Source organism: Podarcis liolepis (assembly GCF_965112155.1).
Source record: "Podarcis liolepis genome assembly, chromosome: 3".
In the NCBI taxonomy this organism is placed as follows: domain Eukaryota; kingdom Metazoa; phylum Chordata; class Lepidosauria; order Squamata; family Lacertidae; genus Podarcis; species Podarcis liolepis.
The window spans coordinates 68300921-68318932 of record NC_139557.1 but is presented as its reverse complement, the minus strand read 5'-3'; the positions used below and the strand labels follow the sequence as shown (position 1 = coordinate 68318932).

At 41.3% G+C, this 18012-nt stretch overlaps 1 protein-coding gene across 20 annotated transcripts in view; it reads left to right on the top strand.

The window, feature by feature from the left end:
* Nucleotides 1-18012, top strand: part of SYNE1 (spectrin repeat containing nuclear envelope protein 1) — a 273458-nt gene that overhangs the window by 141308 nt on the left and 114138 nt on the right. For all 20 annotated transcript variants that reach the window (XM_083496328.1, XM_083496315.1, XM_083496320.1 and 17 more), the window contains 11 exons: nucleotides 429-575; nucleotides 1759-1884; nucleotides 2996-3172; nucleotides 4986-5251; nucleotides 6635-8795; nucleotides 10554-10891; nucleotides 11621-11765; nucleotides 11936-12154; nucleotides 13568-13830; nucleotides 14520-14685; nucleotides 16183-16338. In XM_083496328.1, the coding sequence (XP_083352454.1) occupies nucleotides 429-575; nucleotides 1759-1884; nucleotides 2996-3172; nucleotides 4986-5251; nucleotides 6635-8795; nucleotides 10554-10891; nucleotides 11621-11765; nucleotides 11936-12154; nucleotides 13568-13830; nucleotides 14520-14685; nucleotides 16183-16338 (4164 nt within the window). The remainder of the gene's footprint in view (nucleotides 1-428; nucleotides 576-1758; nucleotides 1885-2995; nucleotides 3173-4985; nucleotides 5252-6634; nucleotides 8796-10553; nucleotides 10892-11620; nucleotides 11766-11935; nucleotides 12155-13567; nucleotides 13831-14519; nucleotides 14686-16182; nucleotides 16339-18012) is intronic.

Genomic DNA, 18012 nt, shown 5'->3' with positions numbered 1-18012 from the left:
AGATGTCATTGTAATATATCATCTACTAGATGCAATACAAAAAATACAATATAATGCAAAATACTGGCAAATAGGGTACAAAATGGGCATCTGAAGAACTGAAAACTGAACATAATTACAGATGGAGGAAAATGGAAGAAATCTCATCTAAGAGTTGAATTGGAAACTCATTTTGGAACACAGGTCATTAGAAACTCATTTCGGAAAACTACAGTAATATCTATATTGCTAATATAGACTATATGTATGTTAGGAGTCTTATGTCTTATATTTGCAACATTTCCATACGGCCAGTTAGCAAAAAGTTTTTAGGTGTTTTATATGTAAAGTTAGCAGTTTACTGCCAGCCTGTCAACTTGGGAAAAGTTTTATCTTCGATAATGACATCAGAAATATTAGGCAACTTATTCATGCTTTTTTTTTTGTAGGTGTACCAGAGTTTGGAGCACGAACTCCAGAAACATGTTAACCATCAAGACACACTTCAGCAATGTAAAGTTTGGCTCTCTGCTGTTCGGCCAGAGTTAAAACCAAATCCTCGTCCGCCTTTCAGCATGGCAGATGCTGTTAAGCAGGTAAGAACAGTCCATATTGAAACATTTGATCAAAATAGAGTATTTACCAAAATGGCTGAATCCAAATGTGTGCATAATTAAACAGAGTTGAGTTGTGCAGGACCCTGGTGTGGGCTAAGCATCCAGGATCGCACTTGGGAACTGGGGGAGGGGTTCTGGCCAGGCAGGGCCCCCACCTGAGCTAGGGGCATGCTTTGATGCTATCCTCCCCCATGTCCTTTAATCCTCCCAGGTTGAGTTGAGGTGGCCAGAACTGTACTCTGTATTCCAAATGATATTCAACACGTTTGGCTATGTCTAGCAGAAATTGTTTGGTAACGCCTTTCTGTATCATTGCAGCGTGAATTTCAAATAAATGTTTTTAGTGTTCAAAAGATATACTTTGCATCTCTATGCAAAAAGTCCCTAAAGACTTTAAAGTCAAAATGAACAAGTCCAAATGTGCATTTTGGAGCCGCTTTAAGATACAATCCTGTATCTACTTATTATTCTCCAAATTTCTTAAATGTATCTTGAGCCATTGGAAAATCTTATGGAAGTGTTCAGCATGTTGAATCCAGAATGAGGAATTCTAGCTGTGTCCTCAATAAGATTTATCACCCCCAAATTGTAACGCTACTTAAAAAAATTAAGTAGTATATTCCGTTCATGAAGGAGTATATATCTTGCAGAGCTTGCCCTTGAAAAGCTGCTACTTGAGGTTGTAATATTATTAAGACTAGGCTGGATTAAGAAATTAGAAGCCAGACAGTGATGAATCTGTTCAGATGGACAGTAATTAGTTGGTCTAGACAGCCAATCCCTTATTGTTAATTCTCCAAGAACCAGAATCTTGTCCTGTTTTTGTTTTATGAAGTCAGTTTGTCTGGACATAGCTTTCAGTCAGATCTCAAGTAGCCTAACAGATACTTTGTTTTTTGGGGAAATGTTAAATAGAAACTTAAATATTAGCATGCATTAATATAGTGAAACAAGTTGACGAGTGGATGGATAATTGCATACTTTGTTGATGTGTTGCATCTTTGTTATTTATTATTTATACACCTTTCTGAATAGTTTGTAACAAAAATAACCATAATGATTCTCTCCTGTTTTCAGTTCATCAGACCATTGTATAAATGAAAGCTTTCTTGGTGAAATGTGAAAATATGTTCCCATGAAAAACTTTTCTTATTCTTTTTAGGTTAAGCATTTCAGAGCCCTGCAGGAGCAAGCAAGCACCTATTTGGATCTTTTGTGCTCTATGTGTGATTTATCAGACAGCACAGTGAAAAATACAGCAACAGACATCCAGCTGACAAAGCAAACGGTATGGGATAAACTGTGGCAGACCTCCTCTAATCCTTCTTAGAGGTGCAATTGTCTTACTGTGTCACAAGGGTCATATTAGGTAATAGCAGTTTGAAGAAGCTATTTCGATTTTCATCTGAAAGATGTGCATCAACAGCATACCAACTGATGCCGTAATACCTAGAAAACAATAAGTGGTATATCTTTATAGCACGTAAATAAATAGACTAGCAATGTTTAAAATATATCAGTATTGTTTTAAAAAGTCAGGCCTTTATTTTACTGTAGAGTATTGCAGCATTTCAGAGTGAGTTTGCATATTTAAGCTTTCTTCATTGCTGCTACATAAAAGATTCTAATATTTTCTGAAGCTGAAATCCGCCATGCAACAAAACTGCAACTGCAGTTGCACATTAGGAGTAGGAACCCTAATGGATACATTGACTTTTCCATTTCATTATTAAATTCTCTGTCCTATGACAGAGCAGCCATATTAACTTTAAAGTATAACAAATGCATTCATTTATGCACATGCATTTATACAGTGCAAACAAATCAGGTTGTTGTTGTTTTTAAAAAATGTTCTGAATGATATTTCCATAGTAATAAATTTTGCTCATAGTAAATATTTATTGTTGACAAATAAATTATACACAAAAACTGTTCAGCAATGACCTGTACCTCCTGTAAACATTCAGATTGACTCTTCTTCTCAGAAAGCAAAATAATACAAATCCAGGCCATCTATAAACTATAGTCCAAACAAACCGGTACTGCTGACAATGTTTTCAAAGCCTTTAGAAAGAGAGGTAAAAGATGCAAAGAGAAACTTTAAAGTTCAGTCAGTGTTATCCGTTTCTATCCTTAATTTTAATAAAATTATTTAATGAGTGGAGTCTTCCCCATGCTATGGTCATATTGGTTTTGAAATTTCACAGGGTTAAGTCATTCTGGATCCCAGAGACTTATGCAAGCTTCCTTTATCCTCTATCTCTGTGGCCCATCCCCACCCCCTGCTGTAAATCTATCGCAAGAGTCTGCCCTACATAAAGAGAGGTAGTGTACATCTTAAGACAGCCCATAAAGAATTGCATTAAAATGTTCCTGCTACCCTCCCACATATTTTTCAGATTGAAGATCGGATAATGAACTCTCAGTACCTTGCTCAGGGCTGGGAGGAAATAAAGCAGATGAAGGCAGAGCTTTGGATATGTTTTCAGGATGCAGATCAGCAACTGCAGAATATGAAGAGGCGAGGGGCAGAGCTGGAAATAAACATTGCTCAGAATATGGTGTTGCAGGTGAAGGTAAGGGGCAGCTTCCATTCAAATAAAAGAGAAATCTGTAGCTAACAGGTGATTTATTTTTATTTTAATGTTTGCATATTCTTGACACTGTTTGACTGTTATATATTTCTCTGGAAGAAGTGCAGGTATGCAGAAAGAATGTGGGCAGGAGTGGCACTTTATGTGTTTATGCCACGGTATGTTAGAGATGGAAGATGAATGCCCTTTTGAGTTATACAGTTGACTTCATTTCTGAAAAATCAACCATAATCCAGGAAACTGATATAGGCCACTTAGGTTTGGTAGACAGCTACCTTCAGCTGGCAAAATAAAGACATTTTCCTCTGAAATTGATTAGTTATTTTAGAGAAGTAGGTAGTGGCCGAGTTTTCAAAATACATTCTATGCTTACGCGTGGGTAAAACAGTCTCCAGGTTATCTCAAAATGCCAGGTTGATAAAGTACATTAAGGGAGTTCACGTGATCCACTCCACATAACATGAAGGAAGCTGTGGGACGGCATGGACCGGTCCTGCCTGCTACCTTTGCCATAGGCTGCTGTCACTTATAAACAACCATTTCATATTGATCAGAAAAAGTTCCTCACAGCTCCTACATTTGAAGAGAGACCCAAATCATCTGTAGCCAGGGGAACCCTTTCTGATCAACATGAAGTGGACGTTCATTGGAAGAGTAAGATGATGGGACACAGCAGTGTTGAAGGACAGAGCTAGCCTGTGTGACTATGTTGCACATATTTCTAACATGGAATTTGCTGTATGTAACCCATAATGGAAAACTGTAGTAAATTTAATCCTACATTTTTAAAGAGCAAGAGTCATTGTTTTTTTAAAAAAGAAAAGTAGCCTCAGGGAAGGGGCATTTAGAACAGAGAATTGATGGGAAGAGAGTGCATAACATTTTCCTCACTTCTTCCCTGCTCCATGCATCTTCCCTGCTCCAAATCAACTACCTTAAGTAGCTTTTCTACCCATGAGATTCCAAAGCTGTGTTTGCTCTGCTCTGTGAGAATCCAGTGGGAAAGCTGCTCAAGGAGTATTTTGGAGCAAAGAAACACTAAACAGGGAAAGAGGGTCTGGGTACCCCAAACTCTCACCGGAGCAGCTTATTTTAAAGAAAAAGACTATTGGTAGTCTTGTTGCATACATTTGCATATAGCATATAGTTTGCCTCTAAAAAAGGAGCTACAGTGTACCTCGGGTTACATACGCTTCAGGTTACATACGTTTCACGTTACATACGCTTCACGTTACAGACTCCACTAACCCAGAAATAGTACCTCGGGTTAAGAACTTTGCTTCAGGATGAGAACAGAAATTGTGCTCCGGCAGCAGCAGGAGGCCCCATTAGCTAAAGTGGTGCTTCAGGTTAAGAACAGTTTCAGGTTAAGAACGGACCTCTAGAACGAATTAAGTACTTAACCTGAGGTACCACTGTATTGGAATTTCTACCTAAGGCTTTCCAACCTAAGGCTCAATTTGCCTTCTTCATGGGACATTATACAGAAAACAGGACAAGGAAGAGACAGTTTCCTTTCTAAGGGTGTGAGGAAGAGGGAAAGGGAGCTGTTGGATCCTTTGTCAACTTTCTTTCTGAATCTGGAAGGAAGATTTGCCATTTGAAAAAGCTCTTACTTCTTTGTTTCCCCTGAATTGTCAAAACAGAAATCTTGACATCTCATGAAACAGAAGAATAATGATCTGTCTTCTACAAGTTTTTGTGATACAGCCTAAATAGAATGCATTATACATTCTCATTTAGTTCTCAGGTTGTTAATTCATTACCATTTTCCTTTTTGTATCTCCTCATACAGGAGTTCAGTCAGAAGCTGCAGTCTAAACAGACAGCTTTGACAGCTGTGACTGAAAAGGTGAGCAAACTAACCCAAGGACAGGAGTCACCAGAGCACAAGGAAGTAGGACGCTTGAGCAACCATTGGTTGGACCTTTGCCTTCAAACAAGTAATGTGCTCCTACACAGGGAGGAAGATCTTCAGAGGACAAAGGACTATCATGACCGCCTAAACGTCGTAGAAGTCTTTTTGGAAAAGTTTACACAAGAATGGGACAACCTGGCAAGGTAGGGGCTTGTGGGTTGAGTCAATAAAATCTGTAACACTTCTTTGATACAGACATTGCTAAGGTGACCACTTTTCATTAGAGTCTAGAACTATACTTTTCTGGTTTTAAATCTATTCTGTTGTAAATGTTGCTCTTGTACTTTTGGAAGCCACATTGGTAAGGTTTTCCTCTAAAAGGCAAATTGTAATGAATAGAAAATTTGACTACATTGAGCTGTTTTGGTCCATTTAGTTCAGTATTGTCTGTGCTAATTGGAAGTAGCTCTCCAAGGGCTTAGATAAAGACTTTTGCTAGGCCTGCTACCCTAGGATCTTTTTCACTGACTACGATAAAGATTGGGCCTAGGACTTCATTCATGCAAAGCATGTGCTCTAGTACTGAGCATCGGCCCTCCTACAGCCTCCGCACTCATGTCCCCCTACCTGAGGGTTTTTTATTTATTTATTTATTTATAATGCCTCCATAAGTCCCTCTCTCCTTCAGGACCAACTATGAAAATGGAAGAAGAGAATGAGCAAGTCAAGAGTGAGCAAGTCTAAACACATGCTTGCACTGCTTGTGGGCACAATAGGGTTAGGGCAATGTTACAGTCATAGGAGATATTGGCATATTTTAGATTGAAGAGCTGGCAGTGTGTGTAGATGCTTTTAAGTTAACAGTATGCCTCAAAGGTTTGCTGAAATGATTGAAAGGATAGTGTACCTAGATGGGTGAACTCCTCTTCAAGCTCACCTTGTAAGTTCAGTTTTTACAAGGTTTCATAGAGAACTCTCAGAAAAGCATGACCTTTTGAAGCCTTTTTGAGATATAGATTAAAAATATATCCATCTGCATATCTTCAGTCTTCCTCTCTCCAGCCCACCTTCCACCCATTTATAAAGTTCCAGTCCCCACAACTACAATTCAGAGTGGTATCTGCACTTGTCTTGCTGCTGTAGCAGAGCCAGGTAGAGCAAGGGAGGAGGAGCAAGAAAGATACTGGCATTTCTTCCTCCCACCATTGCCAGAGCAGCAGCAGGCTAAGCAGGTGCCAAGGTGAGCAGGTAGATTGGTGGGTGGGTGACTGGATGGATGAGAGGAGATGATATATTTGGTCTATAACCCAACAGAAGAACACGGGGGACTGCAATGCTTATCTTGGGGTTCATATTTGGAGGCAAAGACCTATGCACTCTAGTGACATCTCCAGTTATACAGAACTTTGCAGTGACAGTGTGTTTCGCAATGATTGCTTTACATGTGATTTTTAAATCTCTAATGCCCTTAGGGAATGAAAAGAATGCTTCAGATTTTCACATTGCTTGAACACCTCTTCCCCCCACCCAATGCCTGTGCTATTGTTTATATTGAGTTGTGCTCTTAATTTACTTGTTTCTAACAGATCGGATGCTGAAAGTACCACTACCCATCTAGAGGCCTTGAAAAAGCTAGCATTGGCTTTGCAGGAGAGACGATTTGCTCTTGAAGACTTGAAGGATCAGAAGCAGAAAATAACAGAACATCTAAATCTGGATGACAGAGAGTTAGTAAAAGAGCAGACGGGACACTTTGAGCAGCGCTGGATCCAGCTAGAGGACCTTATCAAGAGGAAAATTCAGCTGTCTGTCACAACATTAGAAGAGCTGAGTATGGTGCAGACTAAACTTCAGGAATTAATGGAATGGGCAGAAGAGCAGCAACCTAGCATCTCTGAAGCTCTCAAACACAGTCCACCACCTGAGCTGGCTCAGAACTTCCTCATGGATCATCTCACCATTTGCAGTGAAGTGGAAGCCAAACAACTTGTTTTGAAAGCACTTACAAAGGATGCCAGTAGGGTGATGACTAATTTGGGGCTTAATGAAAGACAGGTGCTCCAGAAATGCCTATCAGATGCCGAAAATCACGTGGATTGCCTTAGCGATTTGGTTGGTCAGAGGAGAAAGCACCTGAATAAGGCATTATCTGAAAGAACCCAATTCCTCCTGGCAGCCTTTCAAGCAATGAATCACATTCAACAACATGAGAAAAAGGTAATGTTCTATGAGCATATTTGTTTGCTACCAGAAGATGTAAGCAAACAGATCCGGGTTTGTAAGAGTACACAAGCCAGCCTTAAGGCCTACCAGAGTGAAATATCTGCACTGTGGTCTCAAGGGAGGACATTAATGAAGGAAACAACAGAGCAAGAGAAGACTGAAGTGTTAGAGAAACTGCAAGAGCTACAGAACATGTATGACACTATTTTGCAAAAATGTAGCCAGCGACTAATAGACCTGGAGAAACATATGGTTTCTAGAAAATATTTCAAGGAAGATTTGGATAAATTATGCCACTGGCTTAAGCAGTCTGATATTGTTTCATTCCCAGAGATCAATTTAATGAACAGCAATTCTGAACTTTATTCCCAATTAGCAAAGTATCATCAAATTCTTGAGCAGTGCTCTGAATATGAAAATCTTCTGTTGACATTGCAAAGGGATGGCCAGGAAATCTTACCATCACTCAATGAAATGGATCGTTCTTATCTTGATGAAAAGCTGAATGCCTTGCCTCAACAATTTAGTGTGATTGTTGCTCTGGCTAAGGACAAATTCTGTAAAGTCCAAGAAGCAATCTTGGCCCGTAATGAATATGCATCATTAATTGAATTGACAACAAAGGCTCTGTCTGAATTGGAAGATCAACTAGTGAGCCTACATAAGGCCCCTTTTACCCTCTTAGCCAAAGAAGCTGTGTCACTCCAGCAAGATTACAGAAGCATCCTGGATGAAGTCATAAACCTTGGTGCTGCTGTTGATGAATTAAACCAGAAGAAGGAAGCATTTCGGAGCACTGGGCAACCATGGCTGCCAGAGGAGATGCTACTGCTTACCACCTTGTATCACAAACTAAAAAGGCAAATAGAACAGAAAGTAAACCAGTTGGAAGATATGATAGAAGCATATCAAGAACATGAAGAAATGTGTAAGCAACTTGAGATGCAGCTAAATTCTGTAAAAGAAGAGCAAGCAAAAGTTAATGAACAAACACTCCCAGCAGAGGAAAAACTGAAAATGTACCATTCCTTGGCTGGCAGTCTGCAGGATGCTGGGATCCTTTTGAAACGCATAGCTGAACATCTTGAGATGCTTTCCTCCCAGCTTGACCCATCTGTGCATGAAGGAGCAAATCATCAGGTGCGAACTTGGCAGGAGATGCTGAAGACGTTGCAGACTGCCATTGGTGATACTGTGATAGAGTGTGAAAACAGACTGGTGCAAAGCATAGATTTTCAAACTGAAATCTGTCGCTCCCTTGATTGGCTGAGGCACGTTAAGGCAGAACTGAACGATCAACTGAGTATTGAATTAAAGCTAAACATTATCCAGGAAGAGATTCGTAAAGTTCAGATTCAGCAGGAAGAAGTTCAGTCCAGCCTAAGGATAATGGGAGCACTAAGCAGTAAAGAAAAGGAGAAATACACAAAGGCCAAAGAACTGATACCTGCTGACTTGGAAAATAGTCTTGCCGAACTCTCTGAACTTGATAGTGAAGTGAAAGAAGCAATACACAAGCGGCAGGTCAGTGAATCTTGCATTCCTTTAATTTTTTTCCCCCAACATTAAGAAGACAAGGAATTAAAGATTTGTATTACAATGATCAGTATGGCATAATAACCAGGGTTAACCTGCTGAAGCCAATTTTAGATTTCATGCTGGTAGTATGGCTGTCATTGGCTCAGTTTGCTCCTAATTCTTAGCCAAACTATGGTTATGCGTGAACAAGCAAGGATGTGGGCAGCCCTGTTTAGGGAAGCTTTTAATATTTGATGAATTATTGCATTTTAATATTTTGTTGGAAGCCACCCAGAGTGGGTGTAGTATAAATACATCATCATCATTACAATTTAAAGCAAAAAAAGTAGCCACTTTGCTCTTGTCCTGCTCATACTGCTGTGCTATCACTATATAAGACATGGTTTGGCTTAGCATCATATCTGAATGCGGACTCATGGTGCTTCTACTCAGAACATCAAACTTTGTGTATATCTCATGGTTTTTCTGGAGCAAGACAAACCATGGCTTAGATCTGGTTAGATCAGTAGAATCAGAGGAGGAGCAAAGTGGCTGTGTTTTGTTCCAGGTGCCTACACTCCTGGTTTAGGATTACCAGAGAACCTGGCCAACAGAACCTTAAACAGCAAATGCAATGTAAATGCCACTTAAAAAAACCCAAAAGTTGTTATTATACACCAAAGGTTTTTTAGTCCACAGCTCCTGAGACCATAGAGGCAAGGTCCTAATCACTTAAAAGATTTTGGTGCCCAAGTATGTATCTAATTTAAAATAGAAATGATAATAAACCATAAAATGAAATTTGTATTTTTCAAAATGAAATAAAACCAACAGTAAGATGGGAAGTAATGTTTATTTTTGTATACTTCCACTTTATTTCCATTTGAAAAAAATTCTCCTACTTTTAAAATTGCAGTCTTTGATCAGATCAAAACTAATTTTATATAGCACATCGGCTTCTATACTTAAGAGATAAGGCATCCAGCCTGCCCTGTTGCACAGTTGTTCTGTTGGGATTTTTAATATACTTCACCTAAGAAAATGAACGCTCAGCTGAGCAATTTGTGACCATTAATGTTAAAAATCTAGCAATGGATTAATCCATCCCTGCATAGAGACTTACTCTCTCCTTTTAGTCTGATCTGCCTCATGCTGTGGACATGAGCATAATGCACTCTACTAACAGTCTGGCCATAAACATGAGGCATGTAGGACTTGCTCCATGGTAAATATGCTGTAGGATCATAACTTTGCTTCTTGGGCATCAGTGGCTTTTACTAAGAGAAGCTCCCTTTAATAGAGTTGTGGAAGAGGGGAAATCTGTCTCTCATAAAATAATGAGCAATAGTGAGACAATTCTAATGCAGATATTTTGTGCAGGAATGTGGGAAACCTGTCCCTTTATTTTGATTGAGTTTCCCACTCCATGATCTTGGAACTTAATAGAAACCATTCAGTGTCTCTAGTAACACTTTTAGGAGTACAGATTATATATATATGCACACTTGAATGCATTTCCAAATGCAGGTGTTATCTGTTGTATTCAACAATGCATGTATTTTGCATTAGTCATCCCTGCTCTTAAACTCCAGTACGGTTTCCAGATAGATTGGACAGAAGGTGGATTCAACATCGCTGTTCATTTTAGCAGAACTGTGTTAAATCAAACCTGCTGGTTATCACAGCCTCCCTAATTATGTATGTTATATAAGTGGTGTTTTTTCTTAACGACCATACATGTCATTTTAATTTGTTTGTTTTCAGGATAAATTGAATAAATTATATAGCCTGTGCCAAAGATACTACCAGGTTTCCCAGACTGCTAGTGACTGGCTTGAAGACGCCCAGGAATTGCTACAGTTGGCACGCAATGGCCTCGATATGGAGAACTCGGAGGAAAATCTAAAGAACCATATAGATTTTTTTAGCACTGAAAAGCAATTCCGTGTGCATTTGGGAGAACTGCGGACCCTTGTGGCCGACATGGAGCCCTTTATTCAAGTCACAGGAAAAGAGGAGCTGGAGCAGAATGTGAAGGCTTTAGAAGAGAAAGGTGTGGAATCAGAACAAGAAGCACAAGCCCAGAAAGTACAACTGCAAAGGTACATTTTCAGTTTTTGAAATGTCAGATAATATGTCTAGCAGATGGTTGTCGCACAAAATGACAAGATAGTTGCTGTCCTCTTTTCAGAAAGGCAGCTGTTGGGAAATGGGAGGATAAATCCATGACTTCTGTTGTTGGCTTGTAAAAAGGTAGATTTTTTTCCTGCTAGGGTGCTCGGTGGTGGTGTACCCTCCCCACTTTCAGATTAGCCCTGCAGTCAACATTTTGAACCAGTCATAGCAGGTTCAGAGACATACCCATCTTCTCCTGGCTTCTGGAGCAGTTCCCATAAAGATATCAATGAGCTGGGCAAGCATCTACCTCTGTTGCTGACTCCTAGGGTTGAACCACTTTTCTATGGATCCGAGCCCCATTTGTGTCTGTGTGTATGTTGCTTTAGAGTTGTTATATACTACACGGTTTATAGTATTTTTAAATAAATAAATAAATTTCAAGGGGCTGTTTCTCAAAAAAGAGTAGTAGGCTTGTTTGTTTTTGGTCCATCATAATTTGAATGAATTAAATGCAATTAAAAGACCTTGCCTCACATCATTCATATTTACTATCAGTATTTTGCCATTGCCTTACTATTGTTATTTTATAAAACATTTACAGTGCAATCCAGCCAAAGTTAAGCACTGCGGGTTTTAATTGCCATTGATTTCAAATAACTATACATGCCATTGCCTGCTCAGAAATAAGTTCCATTGTTTGATTTCTTTTCAAGTTGTGCTTCTGAGTGGCAGGAGTATCAAGTGGCAAGGCAGCAAGTTATTGACCTGATGAATGAATCTGAGAAGAAATTATCTGAATTTTCTGTAGCTAAAGCAACTTCCAGTCTTGAAGCAGAAGAAAAATTAATATCACATAAGGTAAAGCTTCTGAATTATGTCAGGTCATATTTTCTCCACTGAAACCACAGGCCTTAATTTAACACAATCTGTTTCAGCTATGCTACACACTTAATGAAGCATAAGATATGCTAAAAAATATATATATTATTTTCATAAGATACGAAAAATCATTCTCTTTGCTTCCTCAGTCACTGGTGTCTGTAGTGAACTCTTTTCATGGGAAGGTCACATCATTGGAGGAGAAGGCATGCCACCTAGAGAAAATAGGCAACGATGCCAGCAAGGCAACCATAAGTAGGTCCATGACAACCGTTTGGCAGCGGTGGACAAGGCTCCGAAGTGTTGCCCAAGACCAGGAGAGGATTTTGGAAGAATCAATGCAGAAATGGAATGTATTTAACAATAAGGTATAAGGATCAAGGCTATTTGGTATCTCTAACTATTCACTATTAGCCATTTGGTGCAAGTATATTTTGCATTTGTAATGTCAATATTCAAATATTCAAATGAAGAGTTATAGGAAAAGAATATTTTGCATATACATGGAAATAAATACCACTAAAGATGGCTTTCACTGAAAACAAATAATTTCTCATTGGATTAACTGCATATCTTACAGTGATGTGATGAAGCAAGCTAATCAACCTTTGCGGACCAACGCACAGGGTAGCTGTGTGTGGTGCGGGAACAAGCAATAAAATATGACGAACACAATCTAAGTTAGATAAATAGATTACATAACAGGTTTGGTGTAGGCATTGGGCGGGTACCCACGTGTTCAACCAGCCTACCTACAGATTGATGAGCTATATTTCAACAGCAGGGGTTGACAATTGCTGAGGCTCATCACAGCATGAGCCAATTATGGCAAACCTCCTTTGGCCACCGGTGAGGGGGGCTGTCAAGACAGAAATCTGCCCTCCAATACCCTTTAAGGGGATCTCCTGTGTGCTGGATCAGGGTACCCCTCTCCTTCGCCTTCTGAGAATCCAGCCCAATGCCTCTTCTGCCGTAGGAAAGTAGGAAAGAACCAGCAATCTGAAAAAGAGCACAAATGCATGGGAAGATCAGTGAAAGGGATGGAGAAGGCCCGGCGGGTCCTACTTTTATGCTCCTGGAGTGGACTAGACTCCTGTGGTCTTCTCTCTGGTCCACCCCAGAAGCTCTTCCCCTTGGGAGCCCAGCAATGAAACTGACTGGCTCCCTGCACCACATGGGCATAGCCAGGATTTTTGTTAGGGGGTCAGGACCGATGGGATTGGTCAGTTAAGTATTTCTATTGTTTTATTTGATGGGGGGCTGCCCCCTGCCCCCCCTTGGCAACGCCCATGCTGCAGCACCTGAGACTCCACCCTTGACACTCTGTGAAGTACTTCTCCCTGGGCAGAAGCTCCCTGAAGCCTCCTGCCCTTTCTCCCACAGCCACACAGGGCCACTGCTGCAGCTCCTGATGAACTGGGAACAGGTGGGAGGGAGTATTATCAGCTGCAGAACAAGCTAGGAAGCATTGAGATAGCAGTGCTACTTAGATCTTAAGTTTGTGTCCTGTGGTGCTTACAAAACACCACTGTCTTGTAACATGTTTAGTAAGCATGTTATTAACAAAATCAAACATACTATAACCTAATTACAGAAGTACAATTGTGAGTGGCAAACTATTTTTTAAAAATATTACTATTATGTGAAAGCTTAATTATAAACAACTGTAAAATATAAGGGAAAGCAATTCAGAGCCTTTAAAATGGTTGTAAATTATTGTGACTGACGAGTTTAAGGAAATGTTTTTTATTGTGTGTGGTTTTTTAAAATCTCATCTTTAGATGAAAAAAGCAACAGAAACTCTTGATCAGTTGCAAGATCGCTTACCAGAAAGTTCAGTAGAAAAGGCCTCAAAGAATGAACTTGCGGATCTTCTGGATTATCACAGTAATTTCATTCTGGAACTTGAACAACAATTGTCATCTCTGGGTCTGCTGAAGCAACAGGCTTTTAGCATGCTCCGGGACACAGAAATAGCCTCTGGTTCCCAAGAGCAAATGCCTATCATGCAAGAAATCAAAGCAATGCAAGACAGATGCCAGAAGTAAGAAAAAGCTATTTTAAACTGTAAATATTGGCTATGATCCATAATTGTATATATTCTGTGAATTTCTCACTGTTGAATATAACAGTTTAAACTGTACAAGTACACAATATTGGTTTCCATCAGCATAGGATAGGTAACTTAAACTTGCTGATTTAATTAATTATAACAGCCATAATCTAGGGACGTGGGTGGCGCTGTGGGTTAAACCACAGAGCCTAGGACTTGGTGATCAGAAGGTCGGCGGTTCAAATCCCCGTGACTGGGTGAGCTCCCGTTGCTTGGTCCCTGCTCCTGCCAACCTAGCAGTTCGAAAGCACGTCAAAGTGCAAGTAGATAAATAGATACCGCTGTGGCAGGAAGGTAAACGGCGTTTCCATGCGCTGCTCTGTTTCGCAAGAAGCAGCTTAGTCCTGCTGGCCACATGACCCAAAAGCTGTACGCCGGCTCCCTCGGCCAGTAAAGCGAGATGAGCGCCGCACCCCAGAGTCGGTCACGACTGGACCTAATGGTCAGGGGTCCCTTTACCTTTACTAACAGCCATAATAATAACATTTATATTCCATTTAAAATATAAATGACAAATTTAATAAATAATAGAATGTGTCCACTAATGTACTCCATGTTTTTGACAAATGTATGGAGAAGTGTGCTACTCAAATCTTTAAAATGTTGTTTGTATTTTTAAGCATGCAACAAAAGGTGAAAAGAAGTGGAAAAGTGGTTAAACAAGAACTTAAAGAGCGTGAAGAAGTTGAAAAAGAGATTAATAAAGTGAAGTCTTGGATTCAGGAAGCCAGAGAATATTTATTAAATCCTACAATTGAGATAGATCCTCAGCTTGGGGAATTGCAGGTATGTCAGACTTGTATACAGTGCCAGTGTGTTTCTGTAGATTTGGGTGTTTCTGTAGAGAGTGGTTGTGGTGCCCTGTGCACATTTTAGAATGTACCACACCATTCTTTGCAGCAAACTGAGGTTCCACAGCAGACAGACATGAGAAAATTCAGTTTTAAAAGGATTCCTTTAGGATATGAAGCATGAACACCACTGATTTAGTGAAATCCTATAGCTAAAGTATTTCTCACAGATTCCTTTCAAAAAAAAATTTAAAACTTCCAATAAAGGGAATCCCAAAATTTACCTATTACAGTGTTCTAATTATATATACAGTGGATTATGTAATACAATATTTGTCAAGTGTCTCATAAAAAAAATGGGGGCAGAGCAGGCCGCTGTACCTTTTAAATTATCTCCATTTACAGTGCAAAACAAATGTTACTTATATGCTTATAGCATCCGAGTAACAACTCAAAACCAGCTTTATGATTAAATCAGAACAAGTTCTTTGCGTTTGTCACCCATATTTCTGGTTTCATAATTGTGACTGAATCCAACATGGAAGCCACTGCCAGAAATAGAGATAAGGCAGTGGATGGATTGCAAAGTTTTGCAGACCATGTGTTAGTGAAAAAGCACACAAGAATAGTACAGCATCAAGATTTGTTGACAAGGCACAGTACAAACTGTAATCAAGACAAAGGGTGGCCAGCTGGTTCAGAGAGCAGGGTGACCTGGAATGAAATACTCCTGCAGTGAGGCTCTGCTTTGGACAAGGTTAAGGAGGAATTCAGCATTGTGCTAAGTTGATCGTTCAGTCAGTGTAAGCATTCCAGCCTTCCAGATAGAAAATATGCCCTTCTCTTTGCCGCAAAAGCACTGTTCTGGAGATTCTCTCACCCATCCACTAAGCCAGTGTTGCAGGGGGGCATTGCAAGTGTGCAGGGCTTCTGCTGATGGGACACATTAGGTGAATCCTATTCAAAGACTCAGTTAAAGCTGTGTTTCTGATGTGTGTGCTGTGGCTGGATGGTTGCCAAATGCCTCTATGACTGATGTGTGCAAAAGCAGGACGCCTGAGGTTGATGACGTTCCCAAAGAACCATCACTCAGAGGATACTAGAGAGGAAGCAATATTGGCAACAGGCTAAAAGAAGTGCAGTCGTTTGGGGTTCTTACTATCCTACTTCCCAAGAAATATCATGTGAGGAAGATTAAGACACTGCTCACTGAGCTGGTCTCCCTCATTATCATTGTTCTGGAAGTAACAGGACTCCAGTGATGCAGAAGTATCCAGGTCAAGGTTGCTTGCTGTGGGCATACAAAAGGGTTCAGCATTATCTTAGATTATCTCTGTTGTCAAAATAGACACACTGAGGTGGGTGAGATTTGACATATTGGAGACAAATTTCAGAGAACACCACTCATTATTTTGTAACCGTATGAAATGTGAAGCTCTAAAACCTATCATTTTTCTCCACTCTTTTGGCAATACTTTCTCTTTCCTGTTAGTCTCTCCTCAATGAAGCAACTATTCACCGCCAGGCTGTTGAGAAAATGGCTGAACAACAGCAGAACAAATATTTGGGACTTTATACCATTTTACCTTCAGAGCTTTCTCTTCAGTTAGCAGAAGTCGGATTGGCACTTGTAAATATACATGAACAGGTAAAATACTTGAAGTGAATACTATCGATTCTGTAAATGGAGTCATGTAATAGCAGAATGAGAAGTAAAACCACACATGCACTCATGTACAATCCCAACCCCACAAAATGGGTGTAATTCCTCCCCCCATATGGCTGTGGATATAGAAATGGGTCTTGGTAGAGATCATTAAAGCATTTTCCCTATCCCACCTTGCTTGGTCCTTGGCACTACTGTACAGCAACCATTTCTTGCAGCAGGAGCTTATCTGGGCTTTCCATATATACATCTAACTCTGCCTTCTTTTCAAGGGATCTGCATGCAATTTACTTAATGCACACACACATTTGGCCAAGAGGCCAGCTGGGGAGACAGAAGGAGTGAAGAAGTCTCAGTTGAGCCCTATGTCAAACTCCTCACTTACATACAGCAAGACAGAAGCATGCTCTTGTCCCAGTATTCTCTTGCGTGTCAAGGTCCCCAGGGCCACCCCAATAACTCACACATCACACAGAATTTTTTGTTTAAGATTTTTGGCATAATTTTGGCCACAACTTTATTAAAATAAAAATTTGTGAGTGGTTGCTTAGGCCAGTGTTTCCCAACCGGTGTTCCGCGGCACACTAGTGTGCCGTGAGACGTTGGCTGGTGTGCCGTGGGAGGGAGGCGGGCAAGTCGGGCGGTGAGAGGCGGCGGCGGCGAGGATCCGCGTTGAGCCGGGGGCGGCTCCGCGGTGGTGGTGCCGAGGTTTCTCTCTCCATTCTCCCCTCACACACACACACACACACACAGGAAATAACACAGGATCAGCTGACAGGACCCAGCCAATGGGGCGGCGGTGGGGCAGCGCGTGCAAAAGGGAGGAGCGCGAGACAGCGGACGAGGAGGAGGCCGGCATGTCCGGGCAGCAGCAGCAACAACAGCAGCAGCAACTCCCGGCAACGGCTCCTCAAGCCCCGGGCAACCCTACTCCCTCACCGGCCTCGGCCGCCCTCCTGCTCCACCCGCCGCCGCCTCCCCCGCCACCGCCGGCCACCTCGGCCCCGCCGCCGCCCCCTCCTCCGCCCGCTATCGCCACCACCACCACAACAGCCGCCGCCGCCTCAGCTGCCGCCGTCCCTCAGTCCCTCGCTTTGCTGCCTCCTCCCCCCCACCCCCAAAGCTTGGAGGTTCCCCGGCAAGGGGGAGGGGAAAAAATTGAAAACTTACACTTTCGTGCGTCCCTCCCAGCGTGACGCTGCGCGCTGACGTCACGGGGCTGTAATGGTGGTGTGCCGCGAGATTTTTTTCATCAAACAAGTGTGCCTTTGCCCAAAAAAGGTTGGGAAACACTGGCTTAGGCATTGGTTGCGACTATCTGCCCCCACCATGGCGGGCAGACTGACATTCTGCACGATGCGAAAGTCAGAATAGGGGAATACACTTGGGGGTAGTGACGGAGCAGGGAACCTGCCCTCACCCCAAATGCAACCAGGAGCTCATTGCTATGGCCCGAGCCCCCTTGACAGAGAGGACAAGCAATAGTTAGCCCCCAATTCATTTAACGGAATCCCTTGCAGCAGCAGCATTAGAGGGGCAGGCACTCAACCTACCAAGGGCAGGCACTCAACCAACCAAACCATAAACCAATGCCTAACCACTGCCCCTCAACCAACCAAACCATAAACCAATGCCTAACCGCAACCTTACAAGTTG